Source organism: Hemibagrus wyckioides, linkage group LG28 (genome assembly GCF_019097595.1).
Source record: "Hemibagrus wyckioides isolate EC202008001 linkage group LG28, SWU_Hwy_1.0, whole genome shotgun sequence".
Classification (NCBI taxonomy): domain Eukaryota; kingdom Metazoa; phylum Chordata; class Actinopteri; order Siluriformes; family Bagridae; genus Hemibagrus; species Hemibagrus wyckioides.
This window is the reverse complement of record NC_080737.1, coordinates 7,051,002-7,069,073: the sequence shown is the minus strand read 5'-3', so window position 1 is coordinate 7,069,073 and position 18,072 is coordinate 7,051,002. Positions and strand designations below refer to the sequence as shown.

General features: G+C 37.9%; 2 protein-coding genes and 1 long non-coding RNA gene across 3 annotated transcripts; 1 reads left to right on the top strand and 2 right to left on the bottom strand.

Annotated features, from left to right (window-relative positions):
• Positions 1-1,993: 1,993 nt before the first annotated feature.
• On the bottom strand, positions 1,994-9,736 carry upk3b (uroplakin 3b). Its single transcript, XM_058382805.1, has 6 exons — positions 9,555-9,736; positions 5,868-6,026; positions 5,323-5,539; positions 5,117-5,196; positions 4,895-5,024; positions 1,994-3,761 (listed from the first exon to the last, which is right to left on the bottom strand). Exons 1-6 carry the CDS (start codon positions 9,613-9,615, stop codon positions 3,512-3,514), a joined length of 897 nt encoding a protein of 298 aa, XP_058238788.1. The 5' UTR covers positions 9,616-9,736; the 3' UTR covers positions 1,994-3,511.
• Positions 9,737-10,469: 733 nt separating this feature from the next.
• LOC131348140 (uncharacterized) lies at positions 10,470-12,337 on the top strand. The gene is made up of 3 exons (XR_009203891.1): positions 10,470-10,550; positions 10,912-11,093; positions 12,200-12,337. It is a non-coding gene; the product is annotated as an uncharacterized LOC131348140 (long non-coding RNA).
• On the bottom strand, positions 12,045-16,170 carry prkrip1 (PRKR interacting protein 1). Its single transcript, XM_058382807.1, has 6 exons — positions 15,996-16,170; positions 15,725-15,803; positions 13,851-13,951; positions 13,581-13,666; positions 12,461-12,525; positions 12,045-12,368 (listed from the first exon to the last, which is right to left on the bottom strand). Exons 1-6 carry the CDS (start codon positions 16,119-16,121, stop codon positions 12,250-12,252), a joined length of 576 nt encoding a protein of 191 aa, XP_058238790.1. The 5' UTR covers positions 16,122-16,170; the 3' UTR covers positions 12,045-12,249.
• Between the last annotated feature and the right edge of the window lie 1,902 nt (positions 16,171-18,072).

Below are 18,072 nucleotides of genomic sequence, written 5' to 3'. Positions count from 1 at the left end.
GGGCTCTACATGCTGTTTTAAAATGGATCTCAGGGAATGTAGAGTGATTTGCTGATATCCTTTCAATCTCAGTGTGCACCAACAAACCTGATGTAGTCTGGGTATGCCTTCTCTCTCTCTGTGTGTGTGTGTGTGTGAGAGAGAGAGAGTTAGTGAGACTACTGATAAATTGTTGAAACCGGAGAAAAAATAAATAAAACTGTCTAAACAGAAGTGAAACTTTTCCTTCACAAACAAAAGTGCCTTTTGATATAAAAGTCTTATCACCGCCGACCATATGTCTACACAGAAAGATCTGGCGCTCGAGGGGGGAAAAAAATCGGAAGGACAAATGTCATGTTTGCTTTTAGATATAAAATAAAATGACTGCAAGCCTACAGCGAGGGAGAGAAGGTGTCGAAATGCACACACCGTGGGGAGCTGCTTGACAGAAATATTTGCACTAGGATTAATGTTGAGGTTTGGTTAAAAAATAAAGGTCTGTTATGATTATGGTGTGAGCGAAGGATGACTCATTCCTCCCCGGCAGCAGAGGGGTTTTCCGAGGATGCTAGAAAAAGAGAACGCTTCATGTACTCCAGAGAGATTTTCCCATCAGTGATGGATTCCTTGAGAGAACTTCGAAATAAATACCAATGACACAGGAGCACAGGCTCCCCCCTGAAATCCAGATAGCTTCAGGTGCCATTTTAAATTAAAGCTATCTTTTCTTGAGCATGAGTAATCGCTAAAGAGGAGGGTATTGTGCTTTCATGTATGTGTACGTGTGTGTGTGTGTGTGTGTGTGGGCTTGGGTGACTCACTGGCTCACAAATCTATCCTTTACCCACATAACAGTGACCTGGAGTCGACAGCCCAGCTTATGTGGGCTTTCTGTGACTCAACCATCTATCCGCTGAGGTCAGAGATGGAAGAAGAAGAAAAAAATGGGACCCTGAGTTTGGTTGAGAAGTATTTCACCTTATTCAAAGAACCCAAGAATCCTCAGTGTATATATCTCGCCAAGCTAAACTCACAGAGGGCACCTTTAAAACTGTTCGGCATGATGGCAAAATGCTCGGGGTCTGGAATTCTGTAAGGTCGACAAAGCTCATAACTTCAGAAGAAAACTGGTCTTCTTCATTTAAGTGCTTTTAAAGGTGCTGTTTGTAATCTGGTCAGGTGTTTCTAGGCGCATAAAAACAACGTCATTTCAAAGAAACCTAAAAAACATTCAAAAACAAATCAATTTACTAAAATTTCCTTGCAATGGAATTGGGTAGCCTCTTCATTTCAGGCTTGTGTTTAGATTTTTTCTGGCCCTGAAAAAACAAACAAACAGGCTGAAAAAGAAGCCACTGAGGTGAAGTGTGAATAGTAGCAGGGGTGGGAGAGGAAAAGAATAATAAATAAATCTTCTAATTGTAATTTTTCATTCGGACGGTAGACTTTCAAACTGCCTCTTTAAAGTCATTAAAAAAAGTCAGTTGACAATTATCTCAATGTGTTTAATAGTTGTTACAACTTTATGAGGTTTGTATGTGTCTGGAACAAGGCTTTGGGTAGATTTCTGTTCAGAAGACAAGAAATATATTAATAAATTTGCCAAAAATTTCTAGGTCAATATTCCTGTGGTTATGCTTAAACATTTACAAATGACCGTTATGGCATATTTTTCAACAAAGCTAGTAATAGCTAGCAATTTGTTTTTCACTTCACTGATTATTTTATAAAACTGCTTTGCTGGAACTACTATTTGTTCTCATCCAGTTTATTTCCTCAGGAAATGTGTCTAATCCTGTGGTTTATACTGCACGTCCGGGCAGCATAAAAACAGCAAATAGATATTTGTCAAAGGTCTTGATTTAAAAGAACTCCTGATCTCTGCCCAGCAGTCTCTCTCATAATTTGCCATTAGAGGCTATAAAAATGTGTAATTGAGCTTCATGGCAAACAGCTCCACCTGGTGAACATCACAATTCATTAAACATTAATTATGGCACCTTCACACCTCTTTGGTTTTGGTAAACATTTCGTTTTTATTTCATAATGCCTTGAAAGTTTAAAGCAGTGCAGCATGCAACGATCTGTTCTGCATTTCATGACTACATACATCTTAGAGATTTGATATATTGGACTTTAAAATTGTACATTGGAGGTAAGTCTGTTCAATGAAGGAGTAGGTAGAATATCTATCTATCTATCTATCTATCTATCTATCTATCTATCTATCTATCTATCTATCTATCTATCTATCTATCTATCTATCTATCTATCTATCTATCTATCTATCTATCTGCCTACCTAAACCCTTTATAAACCAAATTCTTAAAGGATTGTACTTCATTACTATACTCTAAGTATTAAGTATGGAAAAGCCATTGGACTGCACTGAGGAACTTGAGGAACCCCCTGGGCTTACCTCGGTAAAATTCTAAGCAAACTCTCTGCAAGGCAATTTGAAAATTAGAGGCGTGTTGAAGTAAGTTTCGCTAATTTCCCAATATTTACTTCGGTCTATATTGAACTAAGTTAGCTTGTTTTCTTTGCCAATGCCAGGTGATTGATTATATAGCTAGCATAATTGGTTAGGCAGCAAGTAAGTTTGTAGCAAACAGTAAATATTGCAAATTAAATCAGCAAAATAAAAACAAAAATTGAACAATTTCACCGTTAAAAAAATATGATTTTGTTTCTAATACATTTTATTTTTTTTAAGTTTAAAATTTTTTTAAAAGTTAAGTTTAAGCTTTTTAAAATTTAAAATTAAATTTTTTTTTGGCTACTTTTAATTGAGTACAACCCGGACTAATTTTCTTTACTTACACTTAAGTATAATTTCTCAGTACTTCATCCACGCCTGTATAAACCTTACATCTTACATACTGCTATGTACACAGTTTTCGGCCAACGTTTACTTATTTAGCCCCAATACCGCTTCTATAATATACTCTTTGGTAATATATTAGAAATTCATTGATTATAGTGCAGAAAAAGGAGAAAAGGAAACTTGCATCGATTTGAGAGTTTAAGACTTGATTACAGTGGCTAGGAAACTATTAAACATATTAAACAAGTCATACTGCTAGCTTGAATTCATTGATTACCAATTTAATTATTTTATTTTATTTTTTTTATCAAAGTAGTTTTATAGAATTTCTATAAAAGTTATAAACTGTAAACCCAGACCAAAATGTTTTTGAATGAACCTAATTTGAGTTATTTTGTCATAATTTTTCAATTTAGCATTTTTTCCCCCTGAAGTTTATTTGTACTTACAGATTCATAATTGATCTATTGAGCTTCATTACAAATATAAATACTGTGCTATTTAAATAAAACGTATTATTATTACCAATTGCAATATTATTAATATTTGCAGAAGTAGTAAGAATAATAATAGTATTAAAGAGAATTTTAACGGTTAAAACTTCAAATCAGAAACATGTGATCAAAGATTTTTAGCCACATTTGCATTTGATCGAAATATTTCCTAAAGTGTCAGATACACTGCTGTGAAAATAAGCACATTTCACATTTTCTGCAGGGTGATGTTATCTGGAGAGCTGGAGTGCACGTGAGTGATCACCGTGGTGGTTTTCTGGGGCAGGGTGGAATTGGTGGTGTACCTCTTCTTATTCAGCTCGTGCTCATATGCAGGGTTGTCATAGGGGGAAGGGTTCTTCAGGTGGTGCACGTCATAACTGGGAATACGGAGGGATCCGATCACCGAAGGTTGACGCCTGGCTTCATACGACTGTGATTTCCCTCTGCGGCAGCAGCTGGAAGAGAAACCTTCTGTCAGCTTTTTAAAGCAGAGTGACAGCCATGGCTACAGGGAAAAATACTACCCTGAGGTTTTTTTGTTTGTTTTTTTTGCACATAATTTGCATTTAACCCTTCGCTTAAGTACGAGATGAAACATGTGAAGCCTAATTTGACAGCAGACTTTTGGAGAATCTTTTATGGAAGGCCTTTTTAGACTTTATTAGTACATTGAAGTACTTTGTTCTTTTTTTTTAATAATGAATGAACTTATTAAGAAACAATTTGGGAATTATGCAAATGTGAACTAGACTCGTTTATGTTCATCTATGTTAGACACATTAGAGGTGTCTGGATATCTGGAATAAAACATGTCTTGGCTAAATCGGTCTTAGTGACTGTGATAATTGGATTAATGGGTAAGAAAAAAGGTTTGTTTCCTTATACAAATGAAACAACAAATGGAACCAATGGTTGTGAGTGAAAACACACAGAGTGGTATGAAGAACTGAGGCTGGGGCTGATTTACTCAGCCTGTAGCTATATGGGGGGATGTGGTAGCTGAGTGGTTAAAGTGTTGGACTCTTGATCAGAATCTTGAGTTTGAATCGCTGGGCCACTGAGCAAGACTCTTAACCCTCAACTGTATATAAAATGGGATATGGGTGTGTACCAAATGTAAATATATTTCAGTGGAAGTCATGGCATTAGATTTGTTCCCTATTTGCACTAATATTTTTCAACCTGTTTTGTTGATACATCTAAGAGTCATGGGTGTAATAAACATGAATGAGGTACGTTATTTGGTCTAGTGTTCTTTTTTCTTTTATATGAAATTGAAGGAGAAACTAAAGCCTGATGGACTAAGTATACATCCAGTCCAAAGTACAAATTAGACAAAACAGTAATTTATCTATTTAGCATGTTTGGTATTCGGAGGAACCTCGGCTGAGATGTGATGAGATCAAGAATGCAGATGCCTTTTAATGTCCTTAAAATTTTCCCCCAACAAAATATTCTTATTATGGCATCAATGAGACCTTGTGACATTGAAAATGCGGCGTTGAAATCAAACGCATTCATTGTCATTTTCATCTTTCATTTTTATCTGATGATAAAAAATATGAATCGTTTTTAGGGGTTGACCTACCAGGCCAGGATCAAGGCAATAAGCAGCAACAGCAAAAGCAAAGCCATGGCAACAGAAAGAATGGCTGTGATCACCACCATTGCACCAGACCTTCCAGCATAAGCACTACCAAGACTGCCTGGACTTTGTACTGCGGAAACAAAACAGAGAAGAGTTATGATTAAAGTCTTTTTTTAAATGGATTGCTCCAAGGACTGAAAGAGAGGACTCATGATTCCTTACTGTTTTTCGTGGTAACGTTCTGCAGCCAGTTTGTGTTTGCAATAATGCTGTTGTTTTGATCGACCAAAATATACTTAAAGCTAGTGGGGGGAAAAAAAAAAACAATAACAGATCAGACATGAAAATGATCAACAGTTTAACGAGCTTAAAAGACTTCCAGGTCTCCAGAATGGAATAATATTTGGAGAATAAGATATCTGGATTACCTCATAGCTTGTCCAGCAGGCAACACACCATTGCAGTTAGGTTTGCTACAAACAGTATCTGCTCCAACTACAAAATTGTTAGGTGTAGTACCATTGCAGGGTATTTTATCCAAACTATTGATTGGGATCGTGGAGTACCCAATTCCGTTAGAAGTGTAGGTATTTGCGTTATATGGAGCTATGTAACCAGCAGTGAGTTTGTCGTATGAGCTTGTTGCTATAAAGGAGGGGAAAGACACACAAAAAAATAATTTTAAAAAATTAGCATAGTGCTAGTCATTAAGGAGAAAACTATGGGATGGGAAAGTTTATTTGGTTATCGTCAGGATATTTGTACTGGTAGCTCATATAAAATGTAAGGAAATTTGAAGAATTGAGAGAAAAGTACGACGTTGGCAAAAAATGGCTAAAACTCCGCCCCTTTGCTGCTGTACTTTTATCATCCATATGTTATTTTTCATCACAGGAGAATTGTCTTTTTCTTTGCGTTAGATTATCATTTTCCCTTTCATTTAAGAGTTAAAGCAAAGCAAAAAGAACCTCACCTGAGCTAAGTGAAGACACCAGCCATACAGAGCATTGGGTTTTGTTACCACACAGTGAGGTGTTTTCAAAGTAGCAATATGGCTGCTGAAGGTTCACAGTGTTGGTAGTGACTGGTACGGTCACATCTGTCGAAAGAGATGGTGTGATGTCGACCCTAGCTGTTGAACAAAATGGACATGTTTAGCCAGCAGGTTAACACCTGGTTCTGTTAGAAATGACATATTCTAGCATATTCTAGTGGAAACCAAAGATCCCTTAAGGCTAGACACTACAGGTTTAAACAATAGATATCACCTTCATCTTTTACCAGTTGATTTCTTTCTTTCTGTCTTTTTTATATTGAGGGTTTTCAACTAAAAGTCTTCTACATATGATTTTTTCAGTATAGAATCTAATATAAATCACCAATATATAACATTCTGGAAAGTTCTGTTGTAGTATACGTATTCTTTTCATTAGTGATAAGGATAAACATGTAAAATCACCATTTTTATTGTAATTCAGAAATTCTTTTAAAGAAATATAGCTTTTAAGGTTTATAAAGGTTTCTTAATTTAATTGACGTAGTTGATTATAGTGACTCATAAGTTGCATGCAAATCTATCAGCAAACAGGCTTTTCAGGGATATAAGTCACGATGTGATTGTGTAAAAGGGTGGGGCTTAACACATTCCTGAAAGTTGTTAAAAAAAAGAAACAGTTAAATCAACATTATCCAATTGAGTTTTGGTATTTTAGATTTTTATAGCTACTTTTTACAAGGAGACCTTTTTCCAGATGTTATTTATCCAAGAGCCTTCGCCAAAAATTGGGTCTTGCCTGAAGTAACTGTGTTAACATTTTCTGTAATAAACCTGGGGTAACAATTGCGTACATTTTTATAATATACATACATTTTATAACTAAGGTTTAATCAATTCCTGACTAAAAATGTCTATGCAACAAAAACAAATCTTCTAAATTACTTAATGTTTTAAATTTTTTGATCATGTTTAATTACCACAAATATATTAATTGATGGACGTTCAGCTTGTAAATTACATTATTATTTTATTTTTTTGTTTTAATTTTATTTAATTTTATTTATTTTAATTTTATTTATTTATGTATATTTTTGTAATTAAAATCAATGTATTATTTAATACAACAGTCTAAGGTTTAGGATGATTTTATCATTACATTATGTTGTCCGTTGTAACTGTAGGCCTGAATACTTGAAGTTCTCCTTGCCAACAATGAAGAGTTAACCTACAAGTTCGGTCTCGTCGTGAGTTTCTGTCAGTGTCAGTCACTGCTCAGTTCTAACGGCTTCTTTCACACGATAAACACGTCTGAATACCGAACAGCGAGCGTCTGAGAATCTAGACATTTTATATCATACATATCTGAAATATATATTAACATAACATGTAGCAGAATTAAAGGGAAACATTTGCATTCCGCCCACAAAACCACCCAAACAATTAAGGTGTCATAATTATTGTCAGGGATTGGTGACTACCGCTCCCAGTTCACAGCGAAGGTGCCATGAAATTTTCGAACAATCAAAAGATGAGGATTACGGAAACAATATGGCAAAAATTTACGCCACCATAGGCGGGGTAGTGTTTCAAGCGAATATTTAGTACGGGAGTGTATGGTTTATGATGTGGCCAAAATAACCTGGGAGGAACAAAAGGTTCTGCAAGGCAGAGTGATGACTACACACCAAAATTCGCCTTTTAGGAGAGGATGTGCGACCACATGCCAAAAAAATAGTCATTCTTAATTTACCAGTATGTGTGATCAACCAAGTGCCACTATACTTAATTCTACAAGATTCTCATGCAAAATACATTCCCTGATTATTCAACACCAGTCCAACATCTTCCATAAAGAGTTCAGTCTGTGACTGGGAGGACATAGAATATTATTTTTAAAAAATATATTATTTACTTCTTCATGAAACAATTAAGTGAACCTGGCACTCTTGTGCATGGGGGTGAGGTCATTCGACCATCAGAGACCATCCTGGTTCACTGGAAATGACTAAATAAGTGTGTGTGTCTCTGTGCAAGTGTGTCTCTTTCATAGATAGATAGATAGATAGATAGATAGATAGATAGATAGATAGATAGATAGATAGATAGATAGATAGATAGATAGATAGATAGATAGATAGATAGATAGATAGATAGATAGATAGATAGATAGAAATGTTTTTTAATTAGAATTTTGTACAGATAAAAGCCAATGGCTTTTCCATACTTAATACTTAGAGTATAGTAATGAAGTACAATCCTTTAAGAATTTGGTTTATAAAGGGTTTAGGTAGGCAGATAGATAGATAGATAGATAGATAGATAGATAGATAGATAGATAGATAGATAGATAGATAGATAGATAGATAGATAGATAGATAGATAGATAGATAGATAGATAGATAGATAGATAGAAATGTTTTTTAATTAGAATTTTGTACAGATAGATAGATAGATAGATAGATAGATAGATAGATAGATAGATAGATAGATAGATAGATAGATAGATAGATAGATAGATAGATAGATAGAAATGTTTTTTAATTAGAATTTTGTACAGATAGATAGATAGATAGATAGATAGATAGATAGATAGATAGATAGATAGATAGATAGATAGATAGATAGATAGATAGATAGATAGATAGATAGATAGAAATGTTTTTTAATTAGAATTTTGTACAGATAGATAGATAGATAGATAGATAGATAGATAGATAGATAGATAGATAGACATCTTTGCACGCCCTAGTGTTACAATTTCCCTTCACTGGAACTACCAGGTCTCTACTGGACTCACTAAAATTAAATTTTTCTCAACAACAACATCGAGCTCTGACTCTGACTCTGACTCTGACTCAACCCTGCTGAACACCTTCGGGATGAACTGGAACACCAACTACACTCTACACTAACCCCTCCATCAGTTTCTGATCTTACTAATGCTCTTGTGGCTGAATGAAATCATTCCAAGTCCTGCAACATCCAGTGGAAAACCTTTCCAGGAGCCTGGAGCTTGTTATAACAGGAAAAGGGGAATAAACTTGGACTGGGATATTCAACAAGGACATGTGATGTAATGGTCAGGTGTCCAAAAACCTTTCGCCAGATAGATAGATAGATAGATAGATAGATAGATAGATAGATAGATAGATAGATAGATAGATAGATAGATAGAATAATTAAATAAATCTAATACCGATATATTAATATCATTAATAATACCTGAAATATTATATGGTTTTTATATTTTTCCCAGATGGAGAAAGTTATTTTAAGAGTATAACAAAATCAAATATATGGTTTTCATAATTTATATCTAGTATTACACCTAAAAATAAAGGGGTTTTTTTTATATATAAAAATTTTTTAAAAATGGTTTGGTTAAGAAAATGGCTTCTTCAAGATAAAAAGAAATTAAAGGAACTAAATGAATTTTGGTTGATTTTTGGTGATAAATTTCAGAGCTTCAGTTCACAAAAATTCAGGAAACAGCGAGGAAATGAAATTTTATCCGCAATCTGCCACAAAATGTACGTGTTGACTATAACCACATTAGTGCCTGAAGCCATTTTCCGTGAAGGAAAATAAATGGATAGGAAGAAGTGAAAACTAAAAGTTTACAGGATATATTTTTTTTAAAGTAATAAAGAGGAAAATACTTACTGCCTGCAAAGGTCTCACATAATATTGCACAGGCCAAAAGGACGGCTAAGCAGGCCTTCATTTTGGAGTCCAGCAGTAAGGACGCTGTGTTCTTCTTGTAATAAAATGCTGTGTGGATCAAACCTGGCAGGTTTCACCACTTAAAAGCCTTTCTATTAAATATCATCCCTCCCAATGGTAGAAGGAGGATATAACAGTTGAAGGGAGTGGAGTGTGTGTTTTTGCATTTCTAGTGGAAACTGGGAGGTGCAAATGACAATGTCCTGACAAATCAAAGGATGGTTCAGTTCTTCTTCTTTTCTTTCTTTTTTTTTTTTCTTTTTAAAGTTTGACCTACAGTCTCGTCATGGGGCCATGAAGGCAAAAACCCTGAAGCTTGAAGACTTGCTTTCTAAATCATCAAACCACAAGGAGTTCCAACCGTGTGACCAAGAGACACTTGACACCGGAATGGAAAAGGCTGTCTGAGAGAGTAAACATGCCAACACAAACATTTGTAGCGTCAAAAGGAGAGCGTCCCAGTTTTCTGCTGGTGTTTGTTTGTTTTATTCCTCATCTAGATGTACTATAAATGGCAGAGACAATTCATTTAATGATGCAACAACATCCATTAGTCTTTCACTCTTGGTGATGGAACAGCACCGCTTCCATCATGATGAATGAATTAGGTCAAAAATAAAGGAAAAAAGAAAAAAAAAATGTTGCACATCCTGAGCAATAACATTAGCTAGAAAAAGGGGAAAAAATGGAATGCTGTAGATATTCCTCAGTCAAACTGAGCGAATCCAAGTACCAGGTCTACGGAGATTATCCAGTTGAATTAAAAGGGATGGGTGAAACCAGTTCGTCCAGGACCTGTATAGACAAAACACCGCTGTTTATGATGACTCAGATTGCTGAGGGAAAAAAAACAGCAAAAAACCTCTAGCTAAGAGTCAAGGCGGTGAAACAGGAAAACAGGATAGACCAACACGCCGTGACGCTCCTGATGATATGGTTTGTAAAATTATCATGAAAATGTACGGTTGTGGGGGACAAAAATGCTGAACGGAAATTTGATTGAACAAATGAAGTTCAAAGATGTTTAAATAAACAAGAAATAATTATGAAACGTGGGCGTGTCCTGGTACGGTATAAGACGGAACCTTCTGGAAGGTTTTCAGAGGAAATGAAATAGAGAGACGGAATTATGTGAAAAATGATTCATTCACTTCTTAGCGGTGGAATTCTCAAACCTGAGTGGTTTCCGTGGTAACAAACTCAGAGGACAGTATCTAAGCGGAATGATAAACGCATTGAATTGATTGCTGGAAACAAAAACGAGACAACAACGATCTATCCATCCATTTTTTTGTAGCACTTATCCGACATGGGTTTGCAGGGAACCTGGAGGCTGGTTGTGAGGGACATCCTGGGTCATCCATACATCATTCAGACACTACGGATGATGTAAAGATGCCAATCAGGCTACATGACACAGCTTTGGACTGGAGGAGGAAACCAGAGAACCCTGATGAAACCTCCAAGCACAGGGAGAAGGTATAAACTCCACCCATGGGGCGGAGACAGGAATCAACCCCACCCCCAACCCCAGAAGCATTTATAAGTTTTATAAAAGGGGAGGTAACATTTATGTAATGTTTCTAAAAAGGCGTCTGCAGCGTCACGGCTTTCTTTGCAGGCTTTTCAGTAACGCTACGTTCCTTTCATTTCGACAAAACAAGGGTGGTGAAACTGTTTGTAGTGTTCATAGACATTATAGCACATAACAGGAAATGTTTACATGCAACTATAAACAGATAAAAAAAAAAAAAGCATGGCATGGTGTTTAAAACATCCAAAAAATGTTAAATAGGTTATTCATGGAAAATGATTAAGCTGAGGGTGGGAAGTGTGTAACCCAGTGCTGGACTGGTTTCCTAGAACATCACACACCTTCAGGTGCTACATTCCTTACATCGCTTTTGGTCAACAGTTCTGGAAATCTGCTGATGACCTCCTTCTGACTGAACCAAGCAGTATTTTTTTTAAGGTTAGATGTTAGCACAAGTGTTCAAAAAATACCTTAAAATGTTCACAACCTCGCCAAAGCCGTTAGCATCTCCAATTTCATGGTTCACCGAGAGGAAAAAAAATTTAAAAAACACAGGCAAGGATTAAAATATGTAAAACTCTCTTGATTCCTAAGCGTCGAGTCAAAGCAGCTATAGACTCCTTGTTTATTTATGTCCTCCGGCTGTGGTAGTTAAAGAATAAAAGCGCTTCCATGGTTACTAAGCCTAAAACATGAACCGGAGGCTTGGCTTGACTTCTGAAAAGTTTTAGCAAAGAAATGTTTTTGTTTCTCGTGACAATATTCATAGTAGCTTTGGGAAAGAAATCTCATTAGAGAAGCTGAGAATTGTCTTTTCATGTTTTGGCCTTTCAGACATCTATTTTCTCTCTGAAAGAAAACAAATGCTGTCAATAAAAGAAGGGGATGAGAAGAACTGTTGTTTTTGTGATGTTTATTAAAAAACATAGTAAATACAGTTCAAGAAAAAAAAGAAAGAAAAAAAGAACATTCGAGAAAATACAAAGAAACACAATAATAACGTCCAGTAAATTTCTGTGGTTTGTCCTGTTTGTCCATTTCATGATTTCAGTGTTGAAGAATCTCTTCTGGGATTCAGGACCATGGCGCTTTCTTAAGAAGTCACCTCTTTCCCATGACAAAGCTGGGCTCCTCGGCGTCGTCCTCCCGGTCATTCTTTTCCTCCTCATCCTCGTCCTCCTTTTCGCTCGCCGAGGACTCGTCCTCCTCCTCATCAGGCTCTGAGGAGACATATTGATCAGGTAATGATCAGTCTGTGGAGGTTATAATAAATGTATTAAATATAAAATCATGTTGGAATAATTCGTCATACCTGCTTGGTTCTTGCTCTCCTGTTTGGCTTTCTTAGCCATCAGCTTTTTCTGTTTGAGCTTCTCCCTAAACAACAAAAGCAGCTTTAAAAAAGCAATAATGATTGATTGTGCTAATCCGGATTTATTACCGGTTCTTTAAAAAAAATCCCTTTTAAACTTTTTAAATATTGGATCACCTTCCATTTTTCTTTCTTTCTTTCTTTTTTTTGTACATTAGAGTAAATTGCTTTCATATTGCATGCTCTATATTTATCTTGTTGTTTTGTATGGATACAATGCATTTTTATCCATCAGAACCTCCTGTCAGAGACATAAAAAATATATTTCTAAAAATAAAAACATATACAATAATCAGGCATAACATTATGACCACTGACAGGTGAAGTGAATAACACTGATGATCTCCTCATGGCACCTGTTAGTGGGTGGGATATATTAGAGGCAGCAGGTGAACATTTTGTCCTCAAAGTTGATGTGTTAGAAGCAGGAAAAATGGGCAAGTGTAAGGATTTGAGTGAGTTTGATGAAGGGCCAAATTGTGATGGCTAGACCACTGAATCAGAGCGTCTCCAAAACTGCAGCTCTTGTGGGGTGTTCCCGGTCTGCAGTGGTCAGTATCTATCAAAAGTGGTCCAAGGAAGGAACAATGGTGAAACCGTGACAGGGTCAAGGGCGGCCAAGGCTCATTGATGCACGTGAGGAGTGAAGGCTGGCCCGTGTGATCCGATTCAACAGACGAGCTACTGTTGGTCAAATTGCTGAAGAGGTTAATGCTGGTTCTGATAGAAAGGTGTCAGAATACACAGTGCAGGATGGGTCAGGGCTGTTTTGGCAGCAAAAGGGGGACCAACACCATATTAGGCAGGTGGTCATAATGTTATGCCTGGTTAGTGTAAATATCAATCAGAACTGATGATGCCATCAGTCTTCTTATGAGAATACATTTTATGAAATAATTACTAAGCTGCTAATAATAATAATAATAATAATATCCGTTTCTGAAAAAGGAACTATAGTTTCACAACCAAGTCACTAAATCATCATCATCATCATCATCATCATCATCATCATCATCACTGCTGGGTTTTTTTTCACCCATTAAATAAACAACACAGCCACCTCTTCTTCCTGCGCTTGGCGGTCCTCTCCTCAGCAGCCTGCTGGTTTTCCTTTATTTTCTCCAGATAGTCTTCATCCAGCTTTTGCTGAGGTAAGAGAATAATACTCACATTAGCACTAAATACCCACATTAATCACACAGAGACACAAAGTCTTTTCTCCTTTCTCCTGCCAAAATGTGACCAAGTCCTCACTGAGGAGAAAATTTAGAGCAATACAATACAGACGACATTTAAAAGGGTGGAATTTATGTTCTCACAAAGCTGATACCTTGTCAGAAATCCGATCCAGGAAGTCTTGTCTCTGATACTCGCGCCGCCTGAGGTGTCTGTAGACGTGGAATTCACCGCTGCCTGCTCCGGCGCTGGAGCCTGTTGTTTACAGAATGCGTTATGATTATCACCCTCAAAACAGATACATTCTAATAACTAATATACCAATAGTACACTAAGCTACATTTGATAGATAGATAGATAGATAGATAGATAGATAGATAGATAGATAGATAGATAGATAGATAGATAGATAGATAGATAGATAGATAGATAGATAGATAGATAGATAGATAGATAGATAGATAGATAGATAGATAGATAGACTATATTGCCAAAAGTATTCGCTCACCCATCCAAATAATCAGAATCAGGTGTTCCAATCCATGGCCACAGGTGTATAAAATCAAGCACCTAGGCATGCAGACTGTTTTTACAAACATTTGTGAAAGAATGTGTCACTCTCAGGAGCTCAGTGAATTCCAGCGTGGAACTGTGATAGGATGCCACCTGTGCAACAAATCCAGTCGTGAAATTTCCTCGCTCCTAAATATTCCACAGTCAACTGTCAGCTGTATTATAAGAACGTGGAAGTGTTTGGGAACGACAGCAACTCCGCCACGAAGTGGTAGGCCACGTAAACTGACGGAGCGGGGTCAGCGGATGCTGAAGCGCATAGTGCGAAGAGGTCGCCAACTTTCTGCAGAGTCAATCGCTACAGACCTCCAAACTTCATGTGGCCTTCAGATTAGCTCAAGAACAGTGCGCAGAGAGCTTCATGGAATGGCTTTCCATGGCCGAGCAGCTGCATCCAAGCCATACATCACCAAGTGCAATGCAAAGCGTCGGATGCAGTGGTGTAAAGCACGCCGCCACTGGACTCTAGAGCAGTGGAGACGCGTTCTCTGGAGTGACGAATCGCGCTTCTCCATCTGGCAATCTGATGGACGAGTCTGGGTTTGGCGGTTGCCAGGAGAACGGTACTTGTCTGACTGCATTGTGCCAAGTGTAAAGTTTGGTGGAGGGGGGATTATGGTGTGGGGTTGTTTTTCAGGAGCTGGGCTTGGCCCCTTAGTTCCAGTGAAAGGAACTCTGAATGCTTCAGCATACCAAGACATTTTGGACAATTCCATGCTCCCAACTTTGTTGGGAACAGTTTGGAGCTGGCCCCTTCCTCTTCCAACATGACTGTGCACCAGTGACCAAAGCAAGGTCCATAAAGACATGGATGACAGAATCTGGTGTGGATGAACTTGACTGGCCTGCACAGAGTCCTGACCTCAACCCGATAGAACACCTTTGGGATGAATTAGAGCGGAGACTGAGAGCCAGGCCTTCTCGTCCAACATCAGTGTGTGACCTCACAAATGCCCTTCTGGAAGAATGGTCAAAAATTCCCATAAACACACTCCTAAACCTTGTGGACAGCCTTCCCAGAAGAGTTGAAGCTGTTATAGATGCAAAGGGTGGACCGACGTCATATTGAACCCTTTCTTTTCTTTTCTTTTTTCTATTGTTCATATTCGAGTCAAGGCAGGTGAGCGAATACTTTTGGCAATATAGTGTAGATAGATAGATATGTACAAATGTTTTTTTAATTAGAATTTTGTACAGATAGATAGAAAGAAATGTTTTTAATTTGAATTTTAGACAGACAGACAGACAGACACTTTATTGATCCCGAAGGAAATTCCAGAATTTAAAATGGTTGTATTTTAACCATCAGCATGTGTGCGTGTTGCTTTTCTTTTAAAACCTCGATCTATATCGTGATACCGAGATCCTCGGTTATATCGTTCGGTAGTAAGTAATTAATTAATTAATTAAGTCAGCCAATCACTGAACAGCGCTAATTAGTGCGCGTGAACCTACCCATGACGTCACGCACGAACTCCGGGGCGGCGCGTGGACTCCACTCTTTCGGTCTTTCTGGAATCGGCGCCGGTTTGTCCTGTGGAATATCATCACACCTAGTTGTGTCATTTTACCGTTCTAATTTCGGTCTCCTCCCAAACCGCACATGAACACTAACACTAAGACTAATGAGACTCTATAATCACTGAGCGCTGATCGGGACGCGGCTTTGATGTTTATGTAAAGTAAACAGCTAGCATGTGGCTAACTAGGTGAGGATAGAACTCACCGGGTTGCGCATTAATTTCTCCAGTTTGAGCCGCTGCTCCTCGGCAGGATTTTTGGCGATGATTAAAGGCTGCGATTCCTTCTTTGGAGGTTTCCCAGGTTTAGAGTCTTTCTCAGGCGCCGCCATGTTTTCCAAGCTGTTCGTTCGTTCTTCTTCGGCTTACTGAAATAAATCCGAGAAATGAGATGTGAACAGAGTGACACCTAGCGGCCAGCCTTCTACTCAAAACTGACCTTACGTCTAAAACCACAAAGACTTAATATGTTGTGCACAATTTGACGACTGTTTTCTATATTACAGCCAAGTACCCTTTGAAAATTACCTCCTCCTTTTTTCTTTCTTTTTTTTTTTTTTTTAGCTGTGAATGAACTCCTTTTAATACTTTTTATATTGAGCTTCATTTCACGCTGTTTCCTCGAGTGTAGTTGTGCGTTGTGGCAAAGTTGAGGTGAAAGGTGTTTCTGCTGGTGATGATAACACCAGTGTTTCTGTGGTCTTAAAAAAAAAAAAAAAAAAATCAGCAGTACGGTTTATCAGAGGAATGAAAGTCAGTCGTAGTAAGACTGAGTACATGTGTGTGAATGAAAGAGAGGGAAGTGGAACAGTAAGAGGTGAAGAAGGTACAGGAGTTTAAGTACTTGGGGTCAACAGTCCAGAGTAATGGAGAGTGTGGTGAAAGAGGTAAAAAAAGTGAGTGCAGGTTGGAATGGGTGGAGAAAGGTGTCAGGAGTTCTGTGTGATAGAAAAATAGTAAGAGAGTGGTGAGACCGGCCATGCTGTATGGTTTTGAGGCAGTGTCACTGAGGAAGGGACAGGAGTCAGAGCTGGAGGTAGCAGAGCTGAAGATGTTGAGATTGTCTTTGGGAGTGACGGGAGGTTGGACAGGATTAGGAACGAGTACATCAGAGGGACGGCTCATGTTGGACGTTTGGGGGGACAAAGTTAGGGAGGCCAGATTAAGGTGGTTTGGACATGTTCAGAGGAGGGAGAGTGAGTATGTCAGTAGGAGAATGTTGGACATGGAGCTGCCAGGCAGGAGGCAAAGAGGAAGGCCAAAGAGGAGGTATATGGATGTAATAAATGATGGTGCAAGTGTTGAGGATGCAGAAGATAGGAATAGGTGGAGTCGCTGTGGCTATGGTTTATCAAGTCATTTTACCCTGCATTTTATTCTATTTCTTATTTATACACTCTGTGATGTTAGCATGAATTGACTAGCATTACTTAGATAATAACAGGTACTACAGTAGCTGCTTGCTCAAAATGGTTAGCGTTGGCAAAGTGCTGTGAGAAATAAAAAACACTTCAGCTTACATTATGTCAACTCTGGGTTTGTAAAAGTAACTCCACCTTGTGTTCGCGCACGTCACACAACTGTCATTATTTATTTTTTTTCTAAACATGATATATTAATATTAGATTAGAGGATTTAACCAGGTGTGTTTGATCGTTCGCATTTTAGCTTCAGGCATATGAACTATAAAGGACATAAGCTGTCCACTTGATGAAGAGCAGCGCTACATAGATGATATCATCATACAATGAATGCTAAACATAGCCAGACACTGCATATAATTGCTACTAAGCATGCTCCCTGATCGATTGTTTGCCCTTAGGTGGAGTCAGTATCTCTCTCTGACTATACTCTATACACAGTTTCCCCAGCACTCTGCATTCATCACCTGGGAAACACCTACACACATACACACACACACACACACCTCACCCACACTTTCCCATATGATGGCTTATTACGCTTACATTCCACCCGCATGCCGTAACCGTTTCATTGTGTATGCAGCAAACAGAGGCTGTTGCCCCAGGTGACATTAGAAATTTTTTGTTTTCTTTCTGTCTTTTCTTTTCCTGTTATTTTTTTCTTCTTCAGCACACCGCCTAGGAAAAGGAATGCTGCGCCTAAGTGAGAAGCATTGAAATGCCTGTCACACAGAGGCAACCATTAACGTGGGAAAGGAGCACCGTCACTTCGTCACACACACACCACCGTGAAACATAACGCTGTTTAAGGGAGCTGTGGTCCCTCAGCCCCTGAATTAATGAAACAGACCTGTGCTGC

Coding starts and splice junctions, on each gene's coding strand:
- upk3b (XM_058382805.1), bottom strand. CDS start 9,615: ATGAAGGCCTGCTTAGCCGTCCTTTTGGCCTGTGCAATATTATGTGAG. Junction 5,197..5,322: donor CCTGCTGGACAAGCTATGAG/GTAATCCAGATA, acceptor TCCCCCCACTAG/CTTTAAGTATATTTTGGTCG. Junction 3,762..4,894: donor ATTGCCTTGATCCTGGCCTG/GTAGGTCAACCC, acceptor TTTCTCTTCCAG/CTGCTGCCGCAGAGGGAAAT.
- prkrip1 (XM_058382807.1), bottom strand. CDS start 16,121: ATGGCGGCGCCTGAGAAAGACTCTAAACCTGGGAAACCTCCAAAGAAG. Junction 13,952..15,724: donor GTTCGTGCGTGACGTCATGG/GTAGGTTCACGC, acceptor TGTAAACAACAG/GCTCCAGCGCCGGAGCAGGC. Junction 12,526..13,580: donor GCCAAGCGCAGGAAGAAGAG/GTGGCTGTGTTG, acceptor TTTGTTGTTTAG/GGAGAAGCTCAAACAGAAAA.